Raw genomic sequence first — 21342 nt, forward strand, 5'->3', positions numbered from 1 at the left:
CACTAGCTAATTAACAAAATGTAATAAATGCATTAATAAATTTCATGCAAAATCAGTTTTGCTAAAATATATTTCGTATGCTGATCACGCATTTATTATTAAATAGTTCTAACTTTCACTCTATTTTTAAATTATAAAGTCTATTAATACTGCTAACAAATTATGTAACACGATAAAAAATATATATTTAAAATCTTAGAGACCAAATGACTTAAGTATTTAAAATCGTTTTGATGTTAACAAATTGTGGTGGTCTTTAATTCATTTTTCAAAGTGCAAAGTAAAAATGAACTAGTCTCTACTTTTAAAATAAGTCAGACCTCGAGTCTTTGTTATTCTAGTATTTATAAAATAATTAAGAATTATGAAGTGGCCTGAGAACGTGTGTTGTATTTAGTTATTCATCTTTATGTGGTTTATGGTAGAGGTCTCTAGATAAATATCGTAGTATACGGAACTACGCTGCGAGCTTAAATGTCAAGATAAAGCGACAATTATTCTTGGTTATTTTACATACATATATCGTTTTAATGATTCATTTAATTTATTTTATTTACATTAAAAGTAATAAGTTACACTTGACAGTGATATGTACTACGTATCTTTTTTATTATATGATAGTTCTCCTAGGTGGTAGAGTTTGTGCAGACCTATCAGAATAGTTAACCTCTCACAATTTTTGTTTTTTTTTTTTTTTAAAGAGAAAGTTAGCCAATGTATTTACAGGCATAAGGTTTGTATATACTTTTTGGAGTATCAGAGTCACCATGGGTGAAGGTGACCATATACTGATGACCAATTTGGTCTTTCAACCAATTTGTGCCTTCCAAAAATAAATAAAAAAAAAGTTTTTAAGAATAAAAGGAAAATAAAACATGTTTTATTATATTATAAAAACATTTTATTAGCAAACTTAAGTAGGAAAGTAAAAAATATAAGAAATTTAATACAAAACTGTAAATGTGTAAAAATTATGGTAGCTACAAATTTCTTTACGTTACATATAGAGCTTATATTGATACTGATATGGATGACCAGATTTAAGCGAACAATCAAATAGACAAATACTTTAATTTAATGTGAACCTTTTGCACTCTTTATTATTTTAAAATATGTCATGAATCGATTATATATTTGTAATAATTCTGTAATAAACTGATAATTCTTATAAATAAATCAATACATGAACAATCAAATCCTATATGTATGAGATAGATACTGAATGCAAAAGATAGACACGTACAAATTAAATAAGCATTGGAAGACCATAATAAATTTTTTCAGCTTCAACTTTAAAGCCGTATCACATCCGCTGTTGGTGGCAGCCAACCCAATGATCTCTCGTTGTTTATGGAAGTACCCTAAACTGTATCTTAAGCCAACTGTGATACGCCCAAGAGCCTTAACTTCGCGAAAGTACAATTTTCACTGCATTACCTTGCAACTGACACTGTATCAATAGATATACATTAGTAAAAATCACAGCTCGGGTTAATCGAAATATAATTAACTTTTGTATTCCCATTTTCGTCTTAACCGTAATTCTATAAATAAATAATAAAATTATTGTACAGGACGGCTTCAGTTTAACGATGAAGTGAAACGTCATAATTTAGCAATCCACGTATTGAGCAACAATGAAAATTCCAAATAAATAATAATATATTTACAAGGTGTCGGCAACTTCCTAAACAATCACTCCATTACACTTCCACGACGTCCTCGAATTAAAATTTCTATATTAAAATTAAATTACTCTTATTTCGATCAATAATAATAGAAATCTTATAAACAAAGAATTATTAATAAAATATAATAATCAACTCAGGAACAAATGCAATAATAATCGATTAAATTGAAAAAAAATCCTTTTCGAATAAGTATTCAAAAACCAACATAAATTAATATATTACACGAATATATTAACAACCATTTATGCAATCGCATATTATATTAAGGTAGCCATAGTTTCTTATATCTAATTGGTAAATCTCTCAAATATTTCTTAATGCTTATAATATAATATCTATAAATTCGCTAACATTTCAAATATCGTCTAATGAGATACAAGAGAATAATTTTAACGTCACAAATTAGTTCCCCTACTTTTTAACCTGTAGTTTAAACATACATATATACAAATAATGAGTATTGTTAAAGGAATTCTCTAAAGTTCTTAAAACTATTTTATAATATAAAACAGACAATATATATTTATCATGCACTAATTCCTTTTAAATTAAAACATATCCAGAGCAATATGAAATTAAATATTTAAAGTAGTAAGTAAAGATTAAGTCGTAAGAGTATATTGTTTTACATAAATGTTTTCGAAAACTTCCAGTATCTTATTGTTATATAGATCAGCCAGTCCCATCAAACATGTTTATAAAGCCTACATTTTAGTCATCAAAAACGTTTCCATTAAAATCACTCTTCAATACAAGTCCTGCAAACGACTTATAAATAATTATAATGTTTGTCGTAAAATAGTCTTTAAGTTACATAGAAACATTAAAGGCAGTGTTCCGTTACTTATAAAATAAGACGAGCTTTATCGGAATTTACTTGGCAAGAAAATAGACTCGTACACCGAAGTAATTAAGTCTACTATAAGTAATCTATTATTTCAAAATAACGTATTCTATTATTTTAATGTACAAAACGAAAAACGAGTTGAGAATTTAATGAGTATTTAAAGGTTTATTTTTGTGATACAATTTTAATTAAACGTTACTTCTGTGGTGATCACTTAATATAATACTGAAATTGTGACTCTGTATCGATACAATAGTATAAAAAAATATTTATAAGTTTATAAGCTGCACAATTTGACCACCCGGACGTCGAGTTTCTTCCGCGTCGCCACATAAAGTCTGATTATCTTAAATGTAGCCCGTGACTGGTAGTAAGACTAATATCAGTTTATGTTACAAAAAACAGTAGGAAAAATCGACTTACGAGTATTATTATTTTTTGTATTTTATTGAATTATATTCAAGGATTAGAAATTAATTTTATATATAAATATGAATATCGGACACACTGAGTTATAATTATATATTTATTTTTATACAGTACAAATATTTAGAACAATAATAATTGAATAACAAATCTAGGTAATATGATAAGGCTAGAGCAGTTTGACGCCGCTGCGATACACAATTACTGCAATGTCACGACACGATAGATACCTATTATAAAAGACCCACGTTTCCTGTTAAAGAGGTCGTTCAGATTTTTATTAAATTTTTCTGCATAATATGCATCTAATCTCTTAATAAACGATTCATTTTATAATGATTTTGAGGTGGTTTATTAATTATTATTTATAAAATATTCATATGTGTGATTGAGAAAGTTGCATTCTATTAAAAACTGTTAATTAAAAAGTATTTAACAGTTATTATTATAAACGGTTTATGAATTAAAAATTGTTTTAAAGAAATAAAAACATAAACTGAATTTCTTGTTATTTATAATAGGTACTCTTATAAATAGTAGGGCGCGGTGCTGCACGAAAGGAACAAAGAAAGACCAATTTGTTAGACGAGAAAGGGAGCACCATTTTAAAGACAGCGATTGAATCACTTGTATTTGAAATTTATAGCAATCTGGGTGCGATCAGGCCTCTCTCAATATCGGGCGAGAGATTTAATTTCAGGAATGAGTTACCCTTCACTGTACTTTCCGAGCCATGTAATCGATATTTAATTTACAACAAAAGAAGATTACCAAATTGATAAATGTCGCGAGTAACGCTTTATAAAATCATATAATTCATTGTAAATAAACTATAATATAAATAGGTATAAAAAATAATGTCTAAAGATAAAGCGTTGCAATTCACGATTCAGTATGAGGAAAAAATGACTAAACTGAGAGCAAGGTAGTATAGAGATACGATAGTCGAGCGGTGAAAGATAGTTGGTACTGAATGTTCGTTCTTTTACTTTGTTTTTTTTATTATTATTTTTTAGAAAGTTTGGTCGGTCGCGCCGTCGGAGAAATTATAGTGCGGGCAGTCTATTGGTAATCCTAAATTTGCTCATCATTGTTGGTTATTTATTTGATTACTTTAAAGTATTATCTATCAAAAAAATACATTACAAATATATATAATTATAAACAGTTCATGGACAGTTTTATGATATCAGGAACCGAACGAGTATTGAGTGCATATAGAAAGCCTATGTGATGATTTGCAATCTATATAATATGACTTATTTAAATGGAATGTATAGTGTAAACAATATTGTATTTAAAAACACTTACTTGTACATGTATAATAGCTAAAACTAGCTAAAGCTAAGAGTAATCGGTAACGGGCGGAATTACATACAAATTAACAAGCATGATATCGGCTGAGAATCTTTACGTAATATTCTTGCCTTAAATGTTTAAATTATTAATTTATTTAGCACCTTACCAAATTCATCTGTGATATTTCAGCCTTTAAGTGTCTGATTTAAAAATACACTCGCTATCAGTCATTTAGTTCAATTGACTATAAATGTGAACGGAAACATTAAAATGGGATGAGCGGTTACCGCTGTTTGGTGGGTTTGGAGGCGCCATTAGCAGCGGCGTTTTTCTGTGCGATATGAGTCTGATAGTGTTTTGCGAGATGCGCCTTTTGTCGAAAGCTTTTTCCACAGAGAGAACATGTGAAAGGTTTTTCGCCTGTATGTGTCCTTACGTGTACATTGACAGAGTACTTATCCTTAAATCCTTTCGAACATATGGAACAGTAATGTAAAGATCTCTCCTTTCTAACTCCGTTCGACGTTGATGTTGCAGGTTGCACAGCTGTACCTGACTGCACTTGAGTTGATGGTGGCGAAGTCTTGTTTGGAGGTCTTTTACTGTATTTTTTGCCAACAGGTTTTGTGCTCGAGACGGTTGGCGAAGTTGTAACTATTTGTAAGCGTTGAGGTAACTGGACTTCTCCCGCCGGAATCATAGTTACTAATTCGCCGTTTACGTGGTGAATATTGTACACGTTGCGCGTCGGGTCAATTGGTTCAACGGTACAGAATGGTTGAACTGACTCACCCAATTCTGTGGCTATTCGTTTTAACTTCTCGTAATCATCTGGATAACTAGTATCAAGCTGTGAAAGAATAATGTCGTCGACACTTTGTGTTGAAGTAGGATTCTCTCCGTTAGCAACAACAGTTGCAGAAGGTTCTTCTAGCAGTATAGATATATTGACATTGCCGTTTGGTGGACCTATTGCCATTAATAATTCAGCTTCCGTGTCTTTATTATCTTGATACATTGATGGTACATCGGCTTTATTGTTATTGTTTATAATGACCCTTTTTAGTTCTGTTTCTGCGTCAAGTTTGGTAACAGTATTTTTTTGTATTGTACTATATCTTATAAAAGCTTTTCCTTGTAAAGCGCTTCGCAGTAAAGATTCATTTGATTCCGTGTTCTGATCAGTCAATTTCCAATCATTATTATTGTTATTATATTCAACTTCTAGCAAAGTTGGCGCTCCAATTATAGTACTGTGCGTTGAATCATCTTTTTTATCATTACTTCGAAATTCATTTTCATCATAACTGAAAGGTTCCACTTTTACTAAATTCCTTGTACTTAATTCTACGTTTGGATGCTCAGAGTCACCATCTTCATAGTTAAAACTTTCTACTTTTGGTAGAATATTTGAGTTAAGTGCGTCTTGACTGAAATCGTTAGGAAATCCATTCATATTTAATATCGTTTCAAGATCTAATGAAGAGTTTTGTTCCAAATCAGTGGGACTTGACATTGAAACATCTTCTTCTTTTCCCCAATTATATGTACGATTCGTACTTGTTTCGTTAATATCTTGATTAAGGACAGTTAGTGTATATATTTGCCCGTCAGTATTATTACTAATTAATTTATTTGAAATAGCTGTATCGGTACATGTGTGTGCCCCATTCATTTCGTTATCTTGATTCCAATAAAATTTGTTGAGATCTTCCAACATAGCAGTCTCTAACCGATCTCTGTCCCTGTCGACATTCCATATAGAATCAAAACTTTGAAGCGGATTAGAGCTAGTTGCAGTTGTCATGCTGTTGCTTGGCGATGATTGCACGTTCGTTACACTTAACAGATTATTGTTATTTTGTTCCTTAGGCTCTTCCGACAACAGAGGGTTTGATCTTGAATCAGGTGATTCCATGAATACATTAACTGATCGCATTTGTTGCTTATATTGCGCGTCAGTTATTTCATTCGAAGTCACAAAATCAAAAAAATCTGATTTTGACAATTCTGGTGCAGTGGCCGTCATGACTACCGTTTCAAAAATTAAACCGAGAACGATGACTCGGTATGGGTTTTTATCCAATACAATTACATTAAGCAATCACTTGCTGTGTTTCGTTTATTTTTGTACTAAAGTAAGTAAATCTAAGTTTAAGTAAGTGAGTTATATTTAACCCGATATGACTTGTACTTTTATTGGCAGCGCTAGCGCGTCGGTAACTAACAGGGTTTATAGACTCGGCTTGGGGTGCTACTCAAAAGTGCCCAGTGGACCCAAATAAACAGGCGGACCAATGGAATGTGCAAACTTAATCCGAACGTTCCTTTTTCCCATTATTCACCCCAAACCCGTGCACTGCTCGTGAAAGATTTAATTCATCACATTCACAGAACGGGTAGTAACATATTTAACAATATCCATTATCATGGTGAAATCCGGTGAAGTCCAAGATGTTTATATATCTGAAAAGAAAGAAAAGAAAAAATTAATTTTTTGGCCAATACCAGAATTCGAACATGATTAAAATATTACACGAGTTCATATTGACAATATTAAAATAATAATAAATCGTATCTCAATGTTTAATTAATAAGCTAGTCGGTTCTTGTGTTTAGATCCTGTATGAAACCAGGGCGAGCGAGTCACGCGCGGTGCCTACTAGGCATCACGTAACGCCTTCGCCCGCGCCGCGGCTCTTGGCGAGCACTATTATGAATAAAAGAAACAAAAATATTGACCATGTGTACATCTTTATAAAGTTTTGAAGTAAGAAATTTTGCGGTTTATTATTCTAATTGTTAGCTAAGCGATTGCTACATTCTGTATTTTACTTGACTTTTCCTTATTTTGAGTCAATTTTTCGAGTAATATTGTAGCTTCAAAAGACAAAGTTTTTATCTTCTATTTACGATACGTGAGTTAATTTATCTAAATACAGATATTTTCCCGTTATTTATATTTTTTTTTTTAAATAGAAGTTATATTTATTATTTTTAATTTATTCAAAAAATCACGTATTGAAATTATAAGCGCATACATGATTACACGTAAAATGAGAAAGGTCTGTCAAACGACACGATGAATTGGAGCAAGCCCGCGAACCGAAACAAGTCGTATAATATTACATCTGTTAACTGATCCAATTATACTTCATAATTTATATATATGCGAATATTGTAAACTTATTATTAAATCTTTATGGAACGAAATATTTACGGCTTCACTTACTGAGTTATTTAAACAATATAAATAATTAATTTTGAATAAAGAAAAAAACAAATCAAGAGGAGCAGACGTTTGTCCAGCGATGGGATATTTACATGTTGTTACTTTATATACTTTAACGTATAAATAATTACAAAGATATGTTAAAAATTTATTAGCTGTTCTTTTAAAATAAATTAAACATAAGTATTATTGTATGTACTGTTTGAATAGCCAATAAAATTTAAAGACATTTTAACAAGGAAGAGAGAAATAGATGTTTTCAGCCAATATAATATCGTAAGATGCCTCAACAGTCAACATCATACAGCGATGTCGGGTCCATGTTCCTATGTTATTATTTATCATTTGACCCCATGCTCTTTACTAGATGAAATTACTATCCACGGTTAATTATCGCTCGTTGTCGCAACTTCAATTTACTACAAATAGTGCTTAATATATTTTTGTTATCCGCTAAGCTTGCTACATAGTAAGAGAAGTGAGTAAATTTATATAATGAGGATCGTAAATTAATCTATATACTCGTTTACATTACATTGGGTTAAAGCTCGTAAAATTCTGAATTCAATCAGTAGTTTACGTCATTGCTTCACAAAGCTATTTAAAACTAAATAGTGTACTGCGTTACGACTTAGAAGCTAAGATATTTGCTCATACGAGAAATGCCATATAAAATTTATTAAGTATAAATATCATTGTCTTCAATACATAAATAACAATCCTTGGTATTAAAATATTACAATACTATGAGAAAATAAGATTCATAGTTTAGATTGTTTTTTTGTCGAAAGCTTAAAAGAGATACACGTACATTAACTGATCGCATTTGTTGCTTATATTGCGAGTCAGTTATTTCATTCGAAGTCACAAAATAAAATAAAAAAACTGATTTTGACAATTCTGGTGCAGTGGCCGTCATGACTACCGTTTTAAAAATTAAACCGAGAACGATTACCCGGTATGGGTTTTTATCCAATACAATTACATTAAGCAATCACTTATTTATACAGTTAATTGTCTCGTAACCTTTGTCTTACATTAAACTAACAAGCAGATAAAAATATTTTATACATATTAAGTTTAATCTCGTAATCATTACAGGTTGGTACTTATGCTAACAGTTATAGTTTTATGAAGTTTAAAATTAAATTACATACTAACTTTAATAGTATTGTAGAAATTAATTCGTTACTAAAACTTATATACATTTTGTTAAAGTTATAAATAAAACTATAAATACAGTCGTATATATATAATTAAATTACAAACCATGTATTAGATGGAAAAGCCATAAATCTTTGCAATGAACATTAAGCTACTTGTAAGTTCATTGTACATACAGGAGTAATTTTCCTAACTCTGCTATTAAATCAAGCTATAAATAGATTAGTATGTTCAATTTCATGATTATTATATTTTATTTTTCGTTCTGCATTCTTCCTATTGCCAACTAATCTCTGCTAAACGTGACTCTAGTGCTTGACACAGTAGAGGCATTTGTTCAGCAGAGCAGCATAAACGGACTATAACTGTTATCTTATTGTATATACTTTAATTTTTTTTTCTAATTATTATGTTAAAAAAATATCTCGTTATGGTATTTTTTTAAACGCAAGGGATGACAGTTTGATGCCTACTTCTGCGCATGTGGGTTAACGAGCATTTCGCCACCGCTCCACCGTCGCCACGCTGCACCTCAAACACAAGAAATTGGATCACGACACAATCGTTTTGTTATGCCATAATCGATATGAAAATATCACCATAATGACAATGCTTCTCGTTTCCATTTTACGATTTTCGTCGATGATGATGATAATTATTGTACGTTACGAAACGAATTAAAAAAAACGGTTTGGTTATGTGTCAACGCACAACAAAATATTTTTATTTTTTTAAAGTGAAACTTCGCTATATGTTTTAAAATAACAAAATCAAGGTCTATTTTGAATGCAACGGTTATGTGTAACAGAAATGAAACGATTCTGATGCAAACTGGTTTTACTTCGGTCACGTGTAATGTTGAAAATAAAATATTTTTTGGAAAAAATAAAAGACTACCGGAATGAGTTCGATACAGATTTTTAAAACCTATTTGCTAAAAATATAATTTATCAAATGTCAATCAGTCTGCGTGCGTTTTACTTTTAATTCATTGGTTAAAAAAATGCTGATAGGTAATAAAACACAATGCAAGGTATAATGCTATCGGTCAAAATAATATTTATTTTTTTGACCGATAGCATTTATTAGCCAAGGAAAGATAAAGGTTAACAGAGGATAATCGAACAGTTTTATATCCAACGTTCACGCAACGATCCACGACCCTTCTGATCGTTTATATTTAAATTAAATTACCAATTATATTTTAATAATCTCGATTTAATTATATAAGTCTATGCTTTGAAAAGTTTTTACAATGACAAATATTTTACCTACTTATTAGACACCAATGAATGTATAAAAACAATAGAACTTAGGTGCCCACAAATTCCTCTCTGTTTGACCTTTTAGCCATCACAAAAACTCAAATATATCGATACTAACATTAAAAGAAATCAGGAACAAAAAAATATATTTTATAATGTTCAACTTATTTATGTATCTTAATTTTAATAGCAAGGTAAATAATATTTACGACATTTTGTAGATTATATAAGTTTTATATATTCTTAATTATTATGTAATTTTAAAACTATTTACAATTAAAATATATTATTATTTAAGACCGTTAAATTAATGATACCGTATCATGTTATCAAACATAACTTCTCAAGTGTAATCAAAGCCGTAAACGAGTAACATGACTCCAATGAGCTTGTACGTAAATTTAACTATAACTTTAACAACCTAGTTTGTTATAAATTATCTCACAATCTCACTATAAACAAAATACTTGGCAAACTATTGGTAAATTAGGAACGCGGGGTATATCTTATCTTAATTAACATTGAGCCGTAACCTCAATCTTAACTACAATACTCCAATTTATCTTCAAAAGTGATCGAATGATGTCTACAAATTGTATTGTATTTATTTACTGCAAAAATAAGCAACAATTAATGGTATAATCTCGATGGAAGCGATAGTGTCGCCTGCGCGCGGTTGTGGGCTCACTGCGGACGGTGATTTCCAGCCACGATACGCTCTCGACGACAATGCGACGGTTTTAATTGGCGCTCTTACATAGACATGTCTTGCATCGAATTGAGAAGCTGTTCGTTTTCGAAAACGGGACATCGAAGTACACGCGCAGGTGCGCCACGAAGAGCGTGATTGGCAAGTAAATTTTCAGTTGTCACTGTGATTTATGTAAGAGTCACAGTTTACCAGTATTTATTTGAGTTATTAAGCACCTATTGCGCTATAACAAATGCAATATCGTATTGAATATTTAAATACGCGTTCTGGAATAATTTAAAACTATATGTTTATTTCAGAAAGAACATTAAAGTTGGTTATTTATAAACTAAAAAATGTAATTGATAACATAAATAGTTCCAGTGATCCATGAATAACAAGCGAATAGTGTACTCGTACTAAAATGGAACGCTGGCGCATACCAGAACGTCATCACGTCAGTCGAGATCGGCCACACTTGGGCGTGCTGCTCACCTCTGACATTTCAATGAAGATGACCGTTTGCTTGCTAAACTTTGATCTTTCTTTTACACGTGTTTCTTACGATTTTATGTCAATTGTTATGTTTTAAAGTTCAATAGCAGTAAAAGTGAAACGATGAAGAAGATTTCATTATGCGTCATTTCGATAAATATATGACGACGAAGTATTTCGAAAGAATTGAATTTTATTTGTCATTATCTTAAATTGGTGCGAACCTAAATAAAACAGTCGCAAGAACCTGTGAAAGTCTCAGAAATAAAAATATAGTTTTTTAAATCGTGCTGATAACTTAACAATGAGACTAACTTGTCTTTATAAATTACAATTAACGCCCTATTTGAAATGAAAAATTATTTTTGCATTCAAAATAGGATTTAGATGATAATCTAGAACCAATATTAATATCGTAATATAGCTTAAATACTATTTAGTAATTTGTATCAGTTTGTTTATCAAATTACGAGTCACTTTAAGAAGCAAGATAGCATTTAGGTTTCGTACATACGGTATAATTAGCGTAGCTAACACAGTAAGTTTCATTGCTTCTACCAATGTAAGAACAGGGTAGTTTGGTGCGACAGCGCAAGGATGTACAATCAATTCCAGTCCTTAATGTCTTTTGCGGATTACTTACGCGATCGTTCGGTAACTGGAGTGCGTCGAATTCTGACGTAAAATATGGTTGAGTACATTTAACAGTATCGCTGCTCGAGTTTCCCACGCGGCTAGCGGCTTGTCTGCTACTGGCATTCAATGACTACACTTCTATGTATGTATGTATCTACATAAATGAATATCATACTATGCCTCGTTATACGTACTTCCTTTGATATTTACGACATTACATTATTACAAGTTATAACTTAATTTACTGAACTGTTTATTTTATAGCACTTCAAAGAAAATATTTTATATTGCTTCTAAGTATCGGAAACATATATTTACATACATATATTACTTATCAAAAGGTTCACACTAAAACTTCAACATCTATAATTTCAAATTGTGGTAGGTCGCTTGTTGATACAGGTCAGAAACGGTAAATTTGCAGCTTCTTATGAAATATCTATATAGTACGATTAGACCGATAAGGATCAATCACGATGCTGTGTCGAAAAGTCAAGATTGTCCTACATTGCAGGTGCACTTACAAAAAAGAGAAACTACGCCGTTGCGGTGTTGGAAAGAAAATCTTATTATCGACATAAGGGGCGATATTCGAGACGGCTGCCTGCTCCAGTTACAGAAAACGCTCCCCCGATTTGGATCCGGTTTGCTCTTGTTTCGTGCGAACCTGCCTTCACTCTCTTAGTGTTTAATCACTGTTATTTGGTATACCCTTATTACACTTATACAATATCGATATGTAATTCGAAATTCGATATTGTAGGGATATTTTCGAATTTCACCAGTTACTTTATTTTTGGTTAAAGGACAGTTTGTTCCCTTCCCTATCTTATAACAATGACGATTAAAATATATAGAATTATGGATTATATTTTATGACGAAGTCAATCGAGAAAAACATCGTTAGAGCTTTTTAGAAATAAATTATATTATAATATGAATATTTATTTTTTAATGAATATTTGATAGAGGACCTCCCATTTTGATCAATTAAAGCAAATCAAGCTACTTTTTGATAGATGTTTGATATGTTCCTTACGCCAATAGTAACAATAACCCGTTGATCCTTTAAAACGAATCACAACTATTGAAAGTATTGTCTGGAACTTATCTTATAACCCAACTACCAAACAATATAAAAACTATCAATCACTAAAATGATTAGAATGTTACTTTAAATAAAGATCAATTGTTTTTAATTAAATACTTATTTGTTTCTTTATCTCTGAGAATGTTTTTTAAGGGTCATTTTCATTTGTATTAGGGTCAGTACGAAATAAAAAAGTTGCACATTTTATTACAGTTTTACATGAAACATTACCTGTTGCATCAAGGACATTAGTACTTTCAACAAAAACACTTGACTCGTTTACAGCTACGGCTTCTCAAAACTTCCGCGTTAATGTAACATTAATTTAAAGTGCACATACGGTTCCAAAGAATTTTTTAATGTCTGTACACCATCAAAAGCGTATTAAGTTTAGGAATCAATTATATAAATGAATTTACGAAAGTGTGTACATTTCTGACGATTTTCTAAATCAATTTTTTCCTTAAATATTTAGCGCTATAATACAAACATACTATTCATTTTTAAATTATCAAAATACAGATAATAAGCATTTCAACGCCGAAAATGTTGGCAAGTATTGTTCAATCAAACATTCAAAAGTATTCACTATAGAAATTCACTTAACTGGTCAATTACAATCAAATGGACAAAGCGATGTAAAGACCGCTCAACACCAAAAAAAATATTATTTACAAAACATAATTTATGACTCGGCATAAATGAGCTAGGAATACGAGGCTATGACACGAATGTCAATTTATTATGAAGATAAAAGTATTTCTAATTGCTAGTTAGCTTGTAATTGTGATGAGTTGTTTAGCAAATTATAAATACAGAAGCAAATTGGCATCAAGCATTGACAGGTGAGAAGATCAATGCATAATTATGATGCGGTTAAAGATAAAACAAAAGTGAAAGTGTTAACGTGCAAATGTTTACAACTAGCTGACAAATTTTTAATTGCTTTGGTAATCTTAAAGATGATTACGTTACTTAAAAATTTCATAGCTGGTAACCGTTTCTTGTTTTAATGAGACGACAACGATTTCAATATAATTATTGAATTTTAAAACGGAATTACCATTTTGGGATTAATTTGAATTTAACAGTCCATTTTGTTATTTTAAAACACTTAACATGCTTCTACATAAAAACCAATTAAAGTGTAATCCAACTAAAATCATAAAGAGGTACGTTTTGTTTGTTGTTGTTTCATCCGAATTCAAATACTAAGAATGCGATTTACGGACATAATGCTAAGTATGGCCATATTAAACATATATATTTTTTTTTTTTTATAGAATAGGAAGGTGGACGAGCATATGGGCCACCTGATGGTAAGTGGTCACCAAACGCTCTTAGACATTGGCATTGTAAGAAATGTCAACCATCGCTTATAGCCAATGCGCCACCAACCTTGGGAACTAAGATTTTATGTCCCTTGTGCCTGTAATTACACTGGCTCACTCACCCTTCAAACCGGAACGCAACAATATCAAGTATTGCTGTTTTGCGGTAGAATATCTGATGAGTGGGTGGTACCTACCCAGACGAGCTTGCACAAAGCCCTACCACCAGTAAAGCCCTACCACCAGTAAATAGATATAGAGTTTGAATAATAATTATAGATACATTAATGAGTAATAGTAAGAGATTTAACTTTTCAGACAAAATATTTAATATGGGATATTACAAGTATTCATTTTATACGGTGTATTTTAGAATAATAATAAAACAATATATCTCCTAACACCTTAAACATTTATATGAAGGCATTCCTTTAAAATGTACGTTTTCTCACCACCCTGTTAAATTATAGGATAAAAAATTGAAAGCAGTTATTGAATTTTCAAAACTTTATAGTTTTACAATAAATAGGTTTGTTATATAAATTTATTGCTATCTGATATCTTTAAAGCGACTGATTTAAGCTCGATTAATGTAAATAAGCAAAGTGTAGAGAAACTACGTGTAGAGAATAATAGAAACTATGGAGATTTCTTTTTTTTTTTCAAACTCTGTATTTAATATTATTGTTCTATTTTTTTTATTTTTTTTTTCATTGTTCTATTTTTATTAACAATGTCTAACTATATTAAAAAAAAAAACGGATGTACAGATGTATAATCCAAGATATCGCTTATAAGGATTGACCATTAGAAAGACCGAAAAAAGTCCCTAAATAAAATTGGTAGACAACGTATTTGAAGCATATTTTAAAATTAAAAAAATGCCGTTAATTACATCATTTGAAAATGAGCAATATGTTATAAAAAAATTAAAATATCAAGTTCAAGCATAAAACATTTTACACACACACATAGTTTATTATTAATAATTTATTATACTAATATTAGCATATTTATAGTTAGTTAATTATAAAACTATAATATAAATGTATTTATAGTCGTACAAGACAAGCGGATCAACAAATAAATACCGACAATGACTTATTTTAAAGACTGTTGAAGTATTTAGACAATTTAACTTCAAGGTAATAGTTTAATTTAATATAAAATATGTTATTATTCATCATCAGTGTTTGTGAATAATTCTAAGTTTACACAAAAGCAAGCTTTATTATTATATACGACCATAATAACTAATCAAATACAGTACTTTTGTTAAGAAAATTGCTTCGCCTAATAATTTTCAAGTCGTGATCTCACACCATCAGCTTATTTCGCCATTAAGAGTTTGTCCTTATTTATAGGTATTATCTCGTCTATCGGTCGGTGATATTTCGTAACACAGCAGTTTAGTACCATTTGCATATTCCGTGATGGTGTCGATGTTGTGCCGGCCTTATAGGAACTTACTGTATACCCCATCAACAAATTGAAATTTTAATGCTGCAATACATTGCAAGTGACACCCACAGAATATTAAAATCGAAACTATTAAATAAATTATGTTACTTTGCGTAAATGTAGAACTAAATAAAGTTAAGTAAATATTATTGAAAATATAGGTTCCTATTATTGAACACGTAGAATGAAGAAACGAAACATATGTTTAACTTTTAACAACTTTTTGCAATAATAATGATATGGACATTTGAAGATTGCGTTCGATTTTACAATTCAATAATTTTCATAGCTTAGGATGCTAGGATGATCCAGATTCATGTATCCTTTCACTGAGAACCTTGAGATGGAAACAGCTCGACGGCTGACCATTACCGATGCACCGCTTTTAATGTCTCAGCAAACGATTAACATAGATCGGTACCAAAAGATATACTGCATTCAGCCGCTAACATCTCGTGTTCTAATTGTATTTTATTCGCTTATGTTTACATTCTATTTCTAAATAACGGTAAATGTTATAATTCGTTCCATTTACGTAAATGTAATAATAAACTACAACAGAGTCCATTGTTCCCTAAACATACTACTCTTGTACGTAATGAATTATGTGGCATATTTACGGATTACATTAATTAGGATTTGTGCACGTTTGGATATTGGTATCTAAATTCTATATATTTTATACATATATCAAAATTGGCACCTGTTAGGTATTACAATTTATTACATTCAATTTATTTTGAAGTAGAAACAAATTAATGTTTGTTAAAATTGCAAAATTTTCTTTAGTTCTTTTTTTTAAATTTCTTAATATAAAGACAATATGTAAAGACAATAAAATAAAAGGATAATGATTAAAATAATTTTTTTTATGTTTGCTATAAGTACAAAGAAAACATGTGAATTGAATTTTATATTTCATATTCAAAACGCAAGTTAAAATGTTTTAAAAATATGAGTATTGTCTCTAAAGGGGTTTTTCAGCTTACAGCGGTTTTGGTGGAACTCTTACGATACCATATCGAATTTCCAACTAGATTTAAATAAGGTTGATGTAAGTATAGTCTATCATGGATAATTGCCAAATCAATCTCTCTTATTATTAAATTGGTTTTTCTTTCGTGACCAAGGTAACATATACAACCGTAGCTTTTCTTCATGGGAAATCCTATAGAATCATTTACGTAGCAATGTTATTAAATTTAGTCATCTATATTTCGTTCTTGGAAAATCCAAAGTATTCTATCCATTCGAACCTTTCCTTATTTTTTTCATTACTGCGGGTTTTTCGAGTCAGTCAGTGAAAAAATGCCCGACAATTATTCGTGTTACCTTTAAAATATTTTTGATCAATTTAAATTCAATTATAAAAAATACTTGTAACATGTTTATTAGCCAATATAACTAATTGTTCATAGTCTTATTAACAATGCTTTTGAAACGTTAAAATCATAGGGTACCTATGAGGCGAGTATAGATTGTAAATGATTAATATGTGTCCTTTGGTAATTGTAATATAATAGTTCCTAAAAGTGTATAGTATACACTTTTAGGAATCAAACACTCTCTGCGCAAAAGTTAACGGTGACTGTCGTTACTATTAAGTGTTCTAAAAAAATCATAAGTGCTTAACTTACATTTATTTATTATTATATGGTTTACGGTTTGAAGTTGCACGCCCTAGGGCAACATAAAATGACAGATCATCGCCACATTGAGCAATGAATTCCGTATTAACGATGCGCCTACCAAATCCGGTATTACCCAGCGTCTGTTCGCAATTTAAATCAATAAACGAGATGATTATTCTCATCGACAATGGTGCCTTTAATTGCCTTCTGTTTTTTCTTTTACATATTAATAAGTGGGTTGTAATGAATGATAACAATAAATATTCTCTTTAAATGCATTCAACCAATTTGTGAGCCGCTGACGTAAAACGATTCTTTTTTTTTAAAGAATTAAGTATGTAGAGATATTACATTTCCTTTTGTAACAAGCTAAAAATAAATGCTTTACTTCAAACTATCACAGAAATATTAAAAGCTTATTAGCTTCGGTTCAAAATAATTCAAAAGTATCACACTTTTTAAATCACGACATCTTTTAAAACAAAGTCGCTTCATCGCGTCTGTTTGTTTGAATGGGCTTTATTATACACGTGCGAAACCTTATTTTTCGATGATAATACATTTATTATACAAATATTGATAAAATATATTAATATGAGTTTTATGCGACAATAATATTTAATATATATATATATATATATATATTAATTAAATATAATGATTAAATAAAATCACCTGTTATATAATATATTTCATTTAAAATTATATTTTTTTATTCAATTTAAAATAATTTTTTTATTAAAATGAATTAAAACTATACGATATACTTAACTATAATGAGCTATAAATTATTATAACGTATATTTTGTTAAAATTTAATGCTAAAAGTGATTATCTTAAAAACACATATTTAAATAAATTAACATACTAGTTCAGATTAAAAATCATATTACAATAAGCAAAGAGGTCACAGAAAATGAGATCTAGAATGGTATATTATTATTACCACAAATGTAGCATAATTTTTATTAGAAATGGTAACTAAATTTAATTAATTTCAAATAAGCATTCTACATAATACTTAACTAAAATATTATATAATAAAAGGATAAATATTCAAGCAATAATCAATAATGAGGCAGATTTTTAATAAAATTTAACATAATTTAAATGTACTAATACAAAAATGCTGACAGCCAAGACATAATATATTTGATCACAGGGTATCTAAAATACAAAAAAAACTAGATTCGAAAACAAATTCATACCGTATTATTTTGTTCACATAGCAATAATTTCATGTCAAAATGAAATATATAGATTTAACTTTATCGAAATAGGAGAGGATTATAAAATTATTGTTTGTTTATGTAACTGTAGTTTACATTAGCAGAAATATTTAAATTAATATCTCAGATAGGAACAATATATACCTTATTTTATAAATATTACAAACGTGCAAAATCTAAGAAAATATAACGGCTATTTTGATAGGAATGTAATATTTTAAAACCTATTTTACATAATATAATGTTTAATTTTGGTTTTATTTTTTGAAATAATTAATTTTTATGTTTAAGAGCTCGCGTTTATTGCGGTTACAGAATGTCAATTTTCGTTTGTCTGCAACACTTAAAATCGTGTTCGGTAATATAGTCAAATTACAATTAATACAAGACTTGGTATTGAGAAACCGGTATGTCATATAAATCGAAGGTTTAAAACTTTTTCTGAAGGTAATTACACCAAGTATAAAGTGAAAACATTGTATTTATAAACTTTCCTTTAAGTGCTCCAAATATTGATATTTAATTTTAACTGGTGCAAACCGAGACCGACAGCTCAGTATTAAGTGTTTCGTACGATCAAGATTATACGTGAAAACTATATGAGTGGGTGAACTTAATATGCTTGTCAGGCAACGTGTAAGATAGCGCTCGGTAGCTGTCTGTTTGTTTGGTATTCGTTAAAAGTAGACGTAGGTTAAATATTCAAAAATATGTAAGCGGTATATGATGGTTTTAGGTGACCAGGAAGGTCATTCTTGACATTTGAACACTAAACTTCGAAATTGCGATTTTAAATTGGTTATATAACATTGTAAAGCTATTTATTGACTATAATACTCGCAAAATCATAAAATAATTTTTCATTACTTTGTGCAATTTATCACTTTCGTCTTTAGCCCAGTTCTAAGTGTTACTTACAGTTTTAGTTTTATTTCTTTAACCAAACGAATGCTGCACTAGCCTTTTTTTCTTTTTTTTTTAATTATATTTACTTCTTTCAATGTTGTATAATTTAACACGACGAGAAATTATTCTTGAAATAATGAATTTCTAATGCATCTTTAAGCGTTTTAGCAACACCGTAGATTATGATAATTCCGTGTATAATAACGATGCTTTCCCTGGAAATCAAGTTGATACGATGCGTGCGAGGTCGAAGCGTTGTGTACGACACGTCCATTACTAACGCTTCGATATTAACATTTGCAACCTCGAGTTAATATATCTCATGATTTATGGTATCCTAGTAATATAATTGCTATAGCTCCGTTGTTTAATAACGAACACTACTAATAAATGGATAAATTCGCCATGAAATTATATATATGAGAGTTACTATACGCTATTAAAAGTTTATGATCATGGGGCGGTAGATTGAAAGTTGATTCTTTGAAAATAATTGATTTTATTTGGATTTAAACTGTGCTAATTATAATTAGTTTTATTCAAAACAATTAAAACATATAAATATAATTGAAAAATCTGAATAAATGATATATAACGCTTTATAGGAATGACGTGTAATGTTATACTTCAATGATTTTAAAATAAACTTCATGTTGGTTCACAAAGAAATTTGAACGGGCACACAGTTCAGTCATAGTTACGTTGATGCATTACGATAAATTAGATACGGCTGGAACCAATCTCGACCCATAATCGGTTTTACGAAACACATCGCGTCTCCCCGAGTCGTTACAACGTCAGACAGCGCCAAATATGTTTGCACGGCCCCACATCAATGTTGCCGTCGTATTAGTTATGTGAAAGTTATAATCACATACTTAAACAGTAAATTGCTTTGGTGTAATTAGTCTGGTACTGATTTAATTTCTCCGAAGATTCTTACAATAACAAACATAAACGTGAAAAAGTTATATAAATGTATCAGTAATAGTCGTGCTTAAGTGAGAATACAGAGAGCCCTAACTTTCATATTTTTACTGTCAATAAAGATCAACATTGAGATAAAAGTCGCTCTTTATTTGAAATGTTCGTTATTTCGACAATTATATGTTGTTTTGTTTTATGTTGTTAGATATAATTTTTATAATTTGTGAATCATTTTAATTTCATTCCATTTTGTACTCATATACCATCTGGTATTTTATAAAAAAGAAGTTTTTTTTAGGTAGCTTCTCTTTCTAGCTAGAGCTTTGTTTCAATTTCTCTATATCCATTGCGGAGTATTTTTAAATCTACTACTCAAGAAGAGGAGGCCTTAGCTCAGTAATGGAGCATATACAGACTGTTAGAAAACAAATTCCAGAATAAATCATAATCATATACAGAAGCGATAGGTCTCTTTCAGTATTGAGCTTTATTATTTTTACCGTACACACGAAAGCACGTTCGAATTAGGAAAACATACACACAAAAAAGAGTATTAGGTTATTAGTAGATTTTGTGTCAACTGTACTTCTAATGAAAATTAGTGTACTCGTTTTATTATTACTTCTTAAAACACAGACATATGAAGGCAGATAAATCTGACCATCTAAAATGCATTAAAGTAAAATTGATATAAAATGAAATTCTAAAAAAAAGGCCGTTTGAAAACAGTCCTACGTAGGACTATTATATGCATCGAGAAAAACTCTGATAGCATTCTTGCCACCATTTCACGCGAATTAAATAGTACCTATTCTTAATTTTGACCTGTAAAATATTTTTAGTTATCCCTCAATACAATTAAGTCATTTACGAAGAAAACGATTTGTTTTTTTTTATACGTACTATACAAGTCTATACTTATTAAGGCTGTACACGATAAGTAAGTTGTGATAAGTGATCGACGACCAACAAATGATAGATTGCGAGACAAGACGAGATCTTTTATCAGATAAGTGAACCT

General features: G+C 30.0%; 1 protein-coding gene across 1 annotated transcript in view; it reads right to left on the bottom strand.

Annotated features, from left to right (window-relative positions):
* Positions 1-884: 884 nt before the first annotated feature.
* Positions 885-21342, bottom strand: part of LOC126779903 (uncharacterized) — a 52735-nt gene continuing 32277 nt past the window's right edge. Inside the window, exon 2 of the mRNA XM_050504084.1 lies at positions 885-6729. Within this exon, the coding sequence (XP_050360041.1) occupies positions 4547-6292 (1746 nt within the window). The 5' untranslated portion in view covers positions 6293-6729 and the 3' untranslated portion in view covers positions 885-4546. The remainder of the gene's footprint in view (positions 6730-21342) is intronic.

The sequence above is a fragment of the Nymphalis io genome, chromosome 2 (assembly GCF_905147045.1).
Source record: "Nymphalis io chromosome 2, ilAglIoxx1.1, whole genome shotgun sequence".
NCBI lineage: Eukaryota > Metazoa > Arthropoda > Insecta > Lepidoptera > Nymphalidae > Nymphalis > Nymphalis io.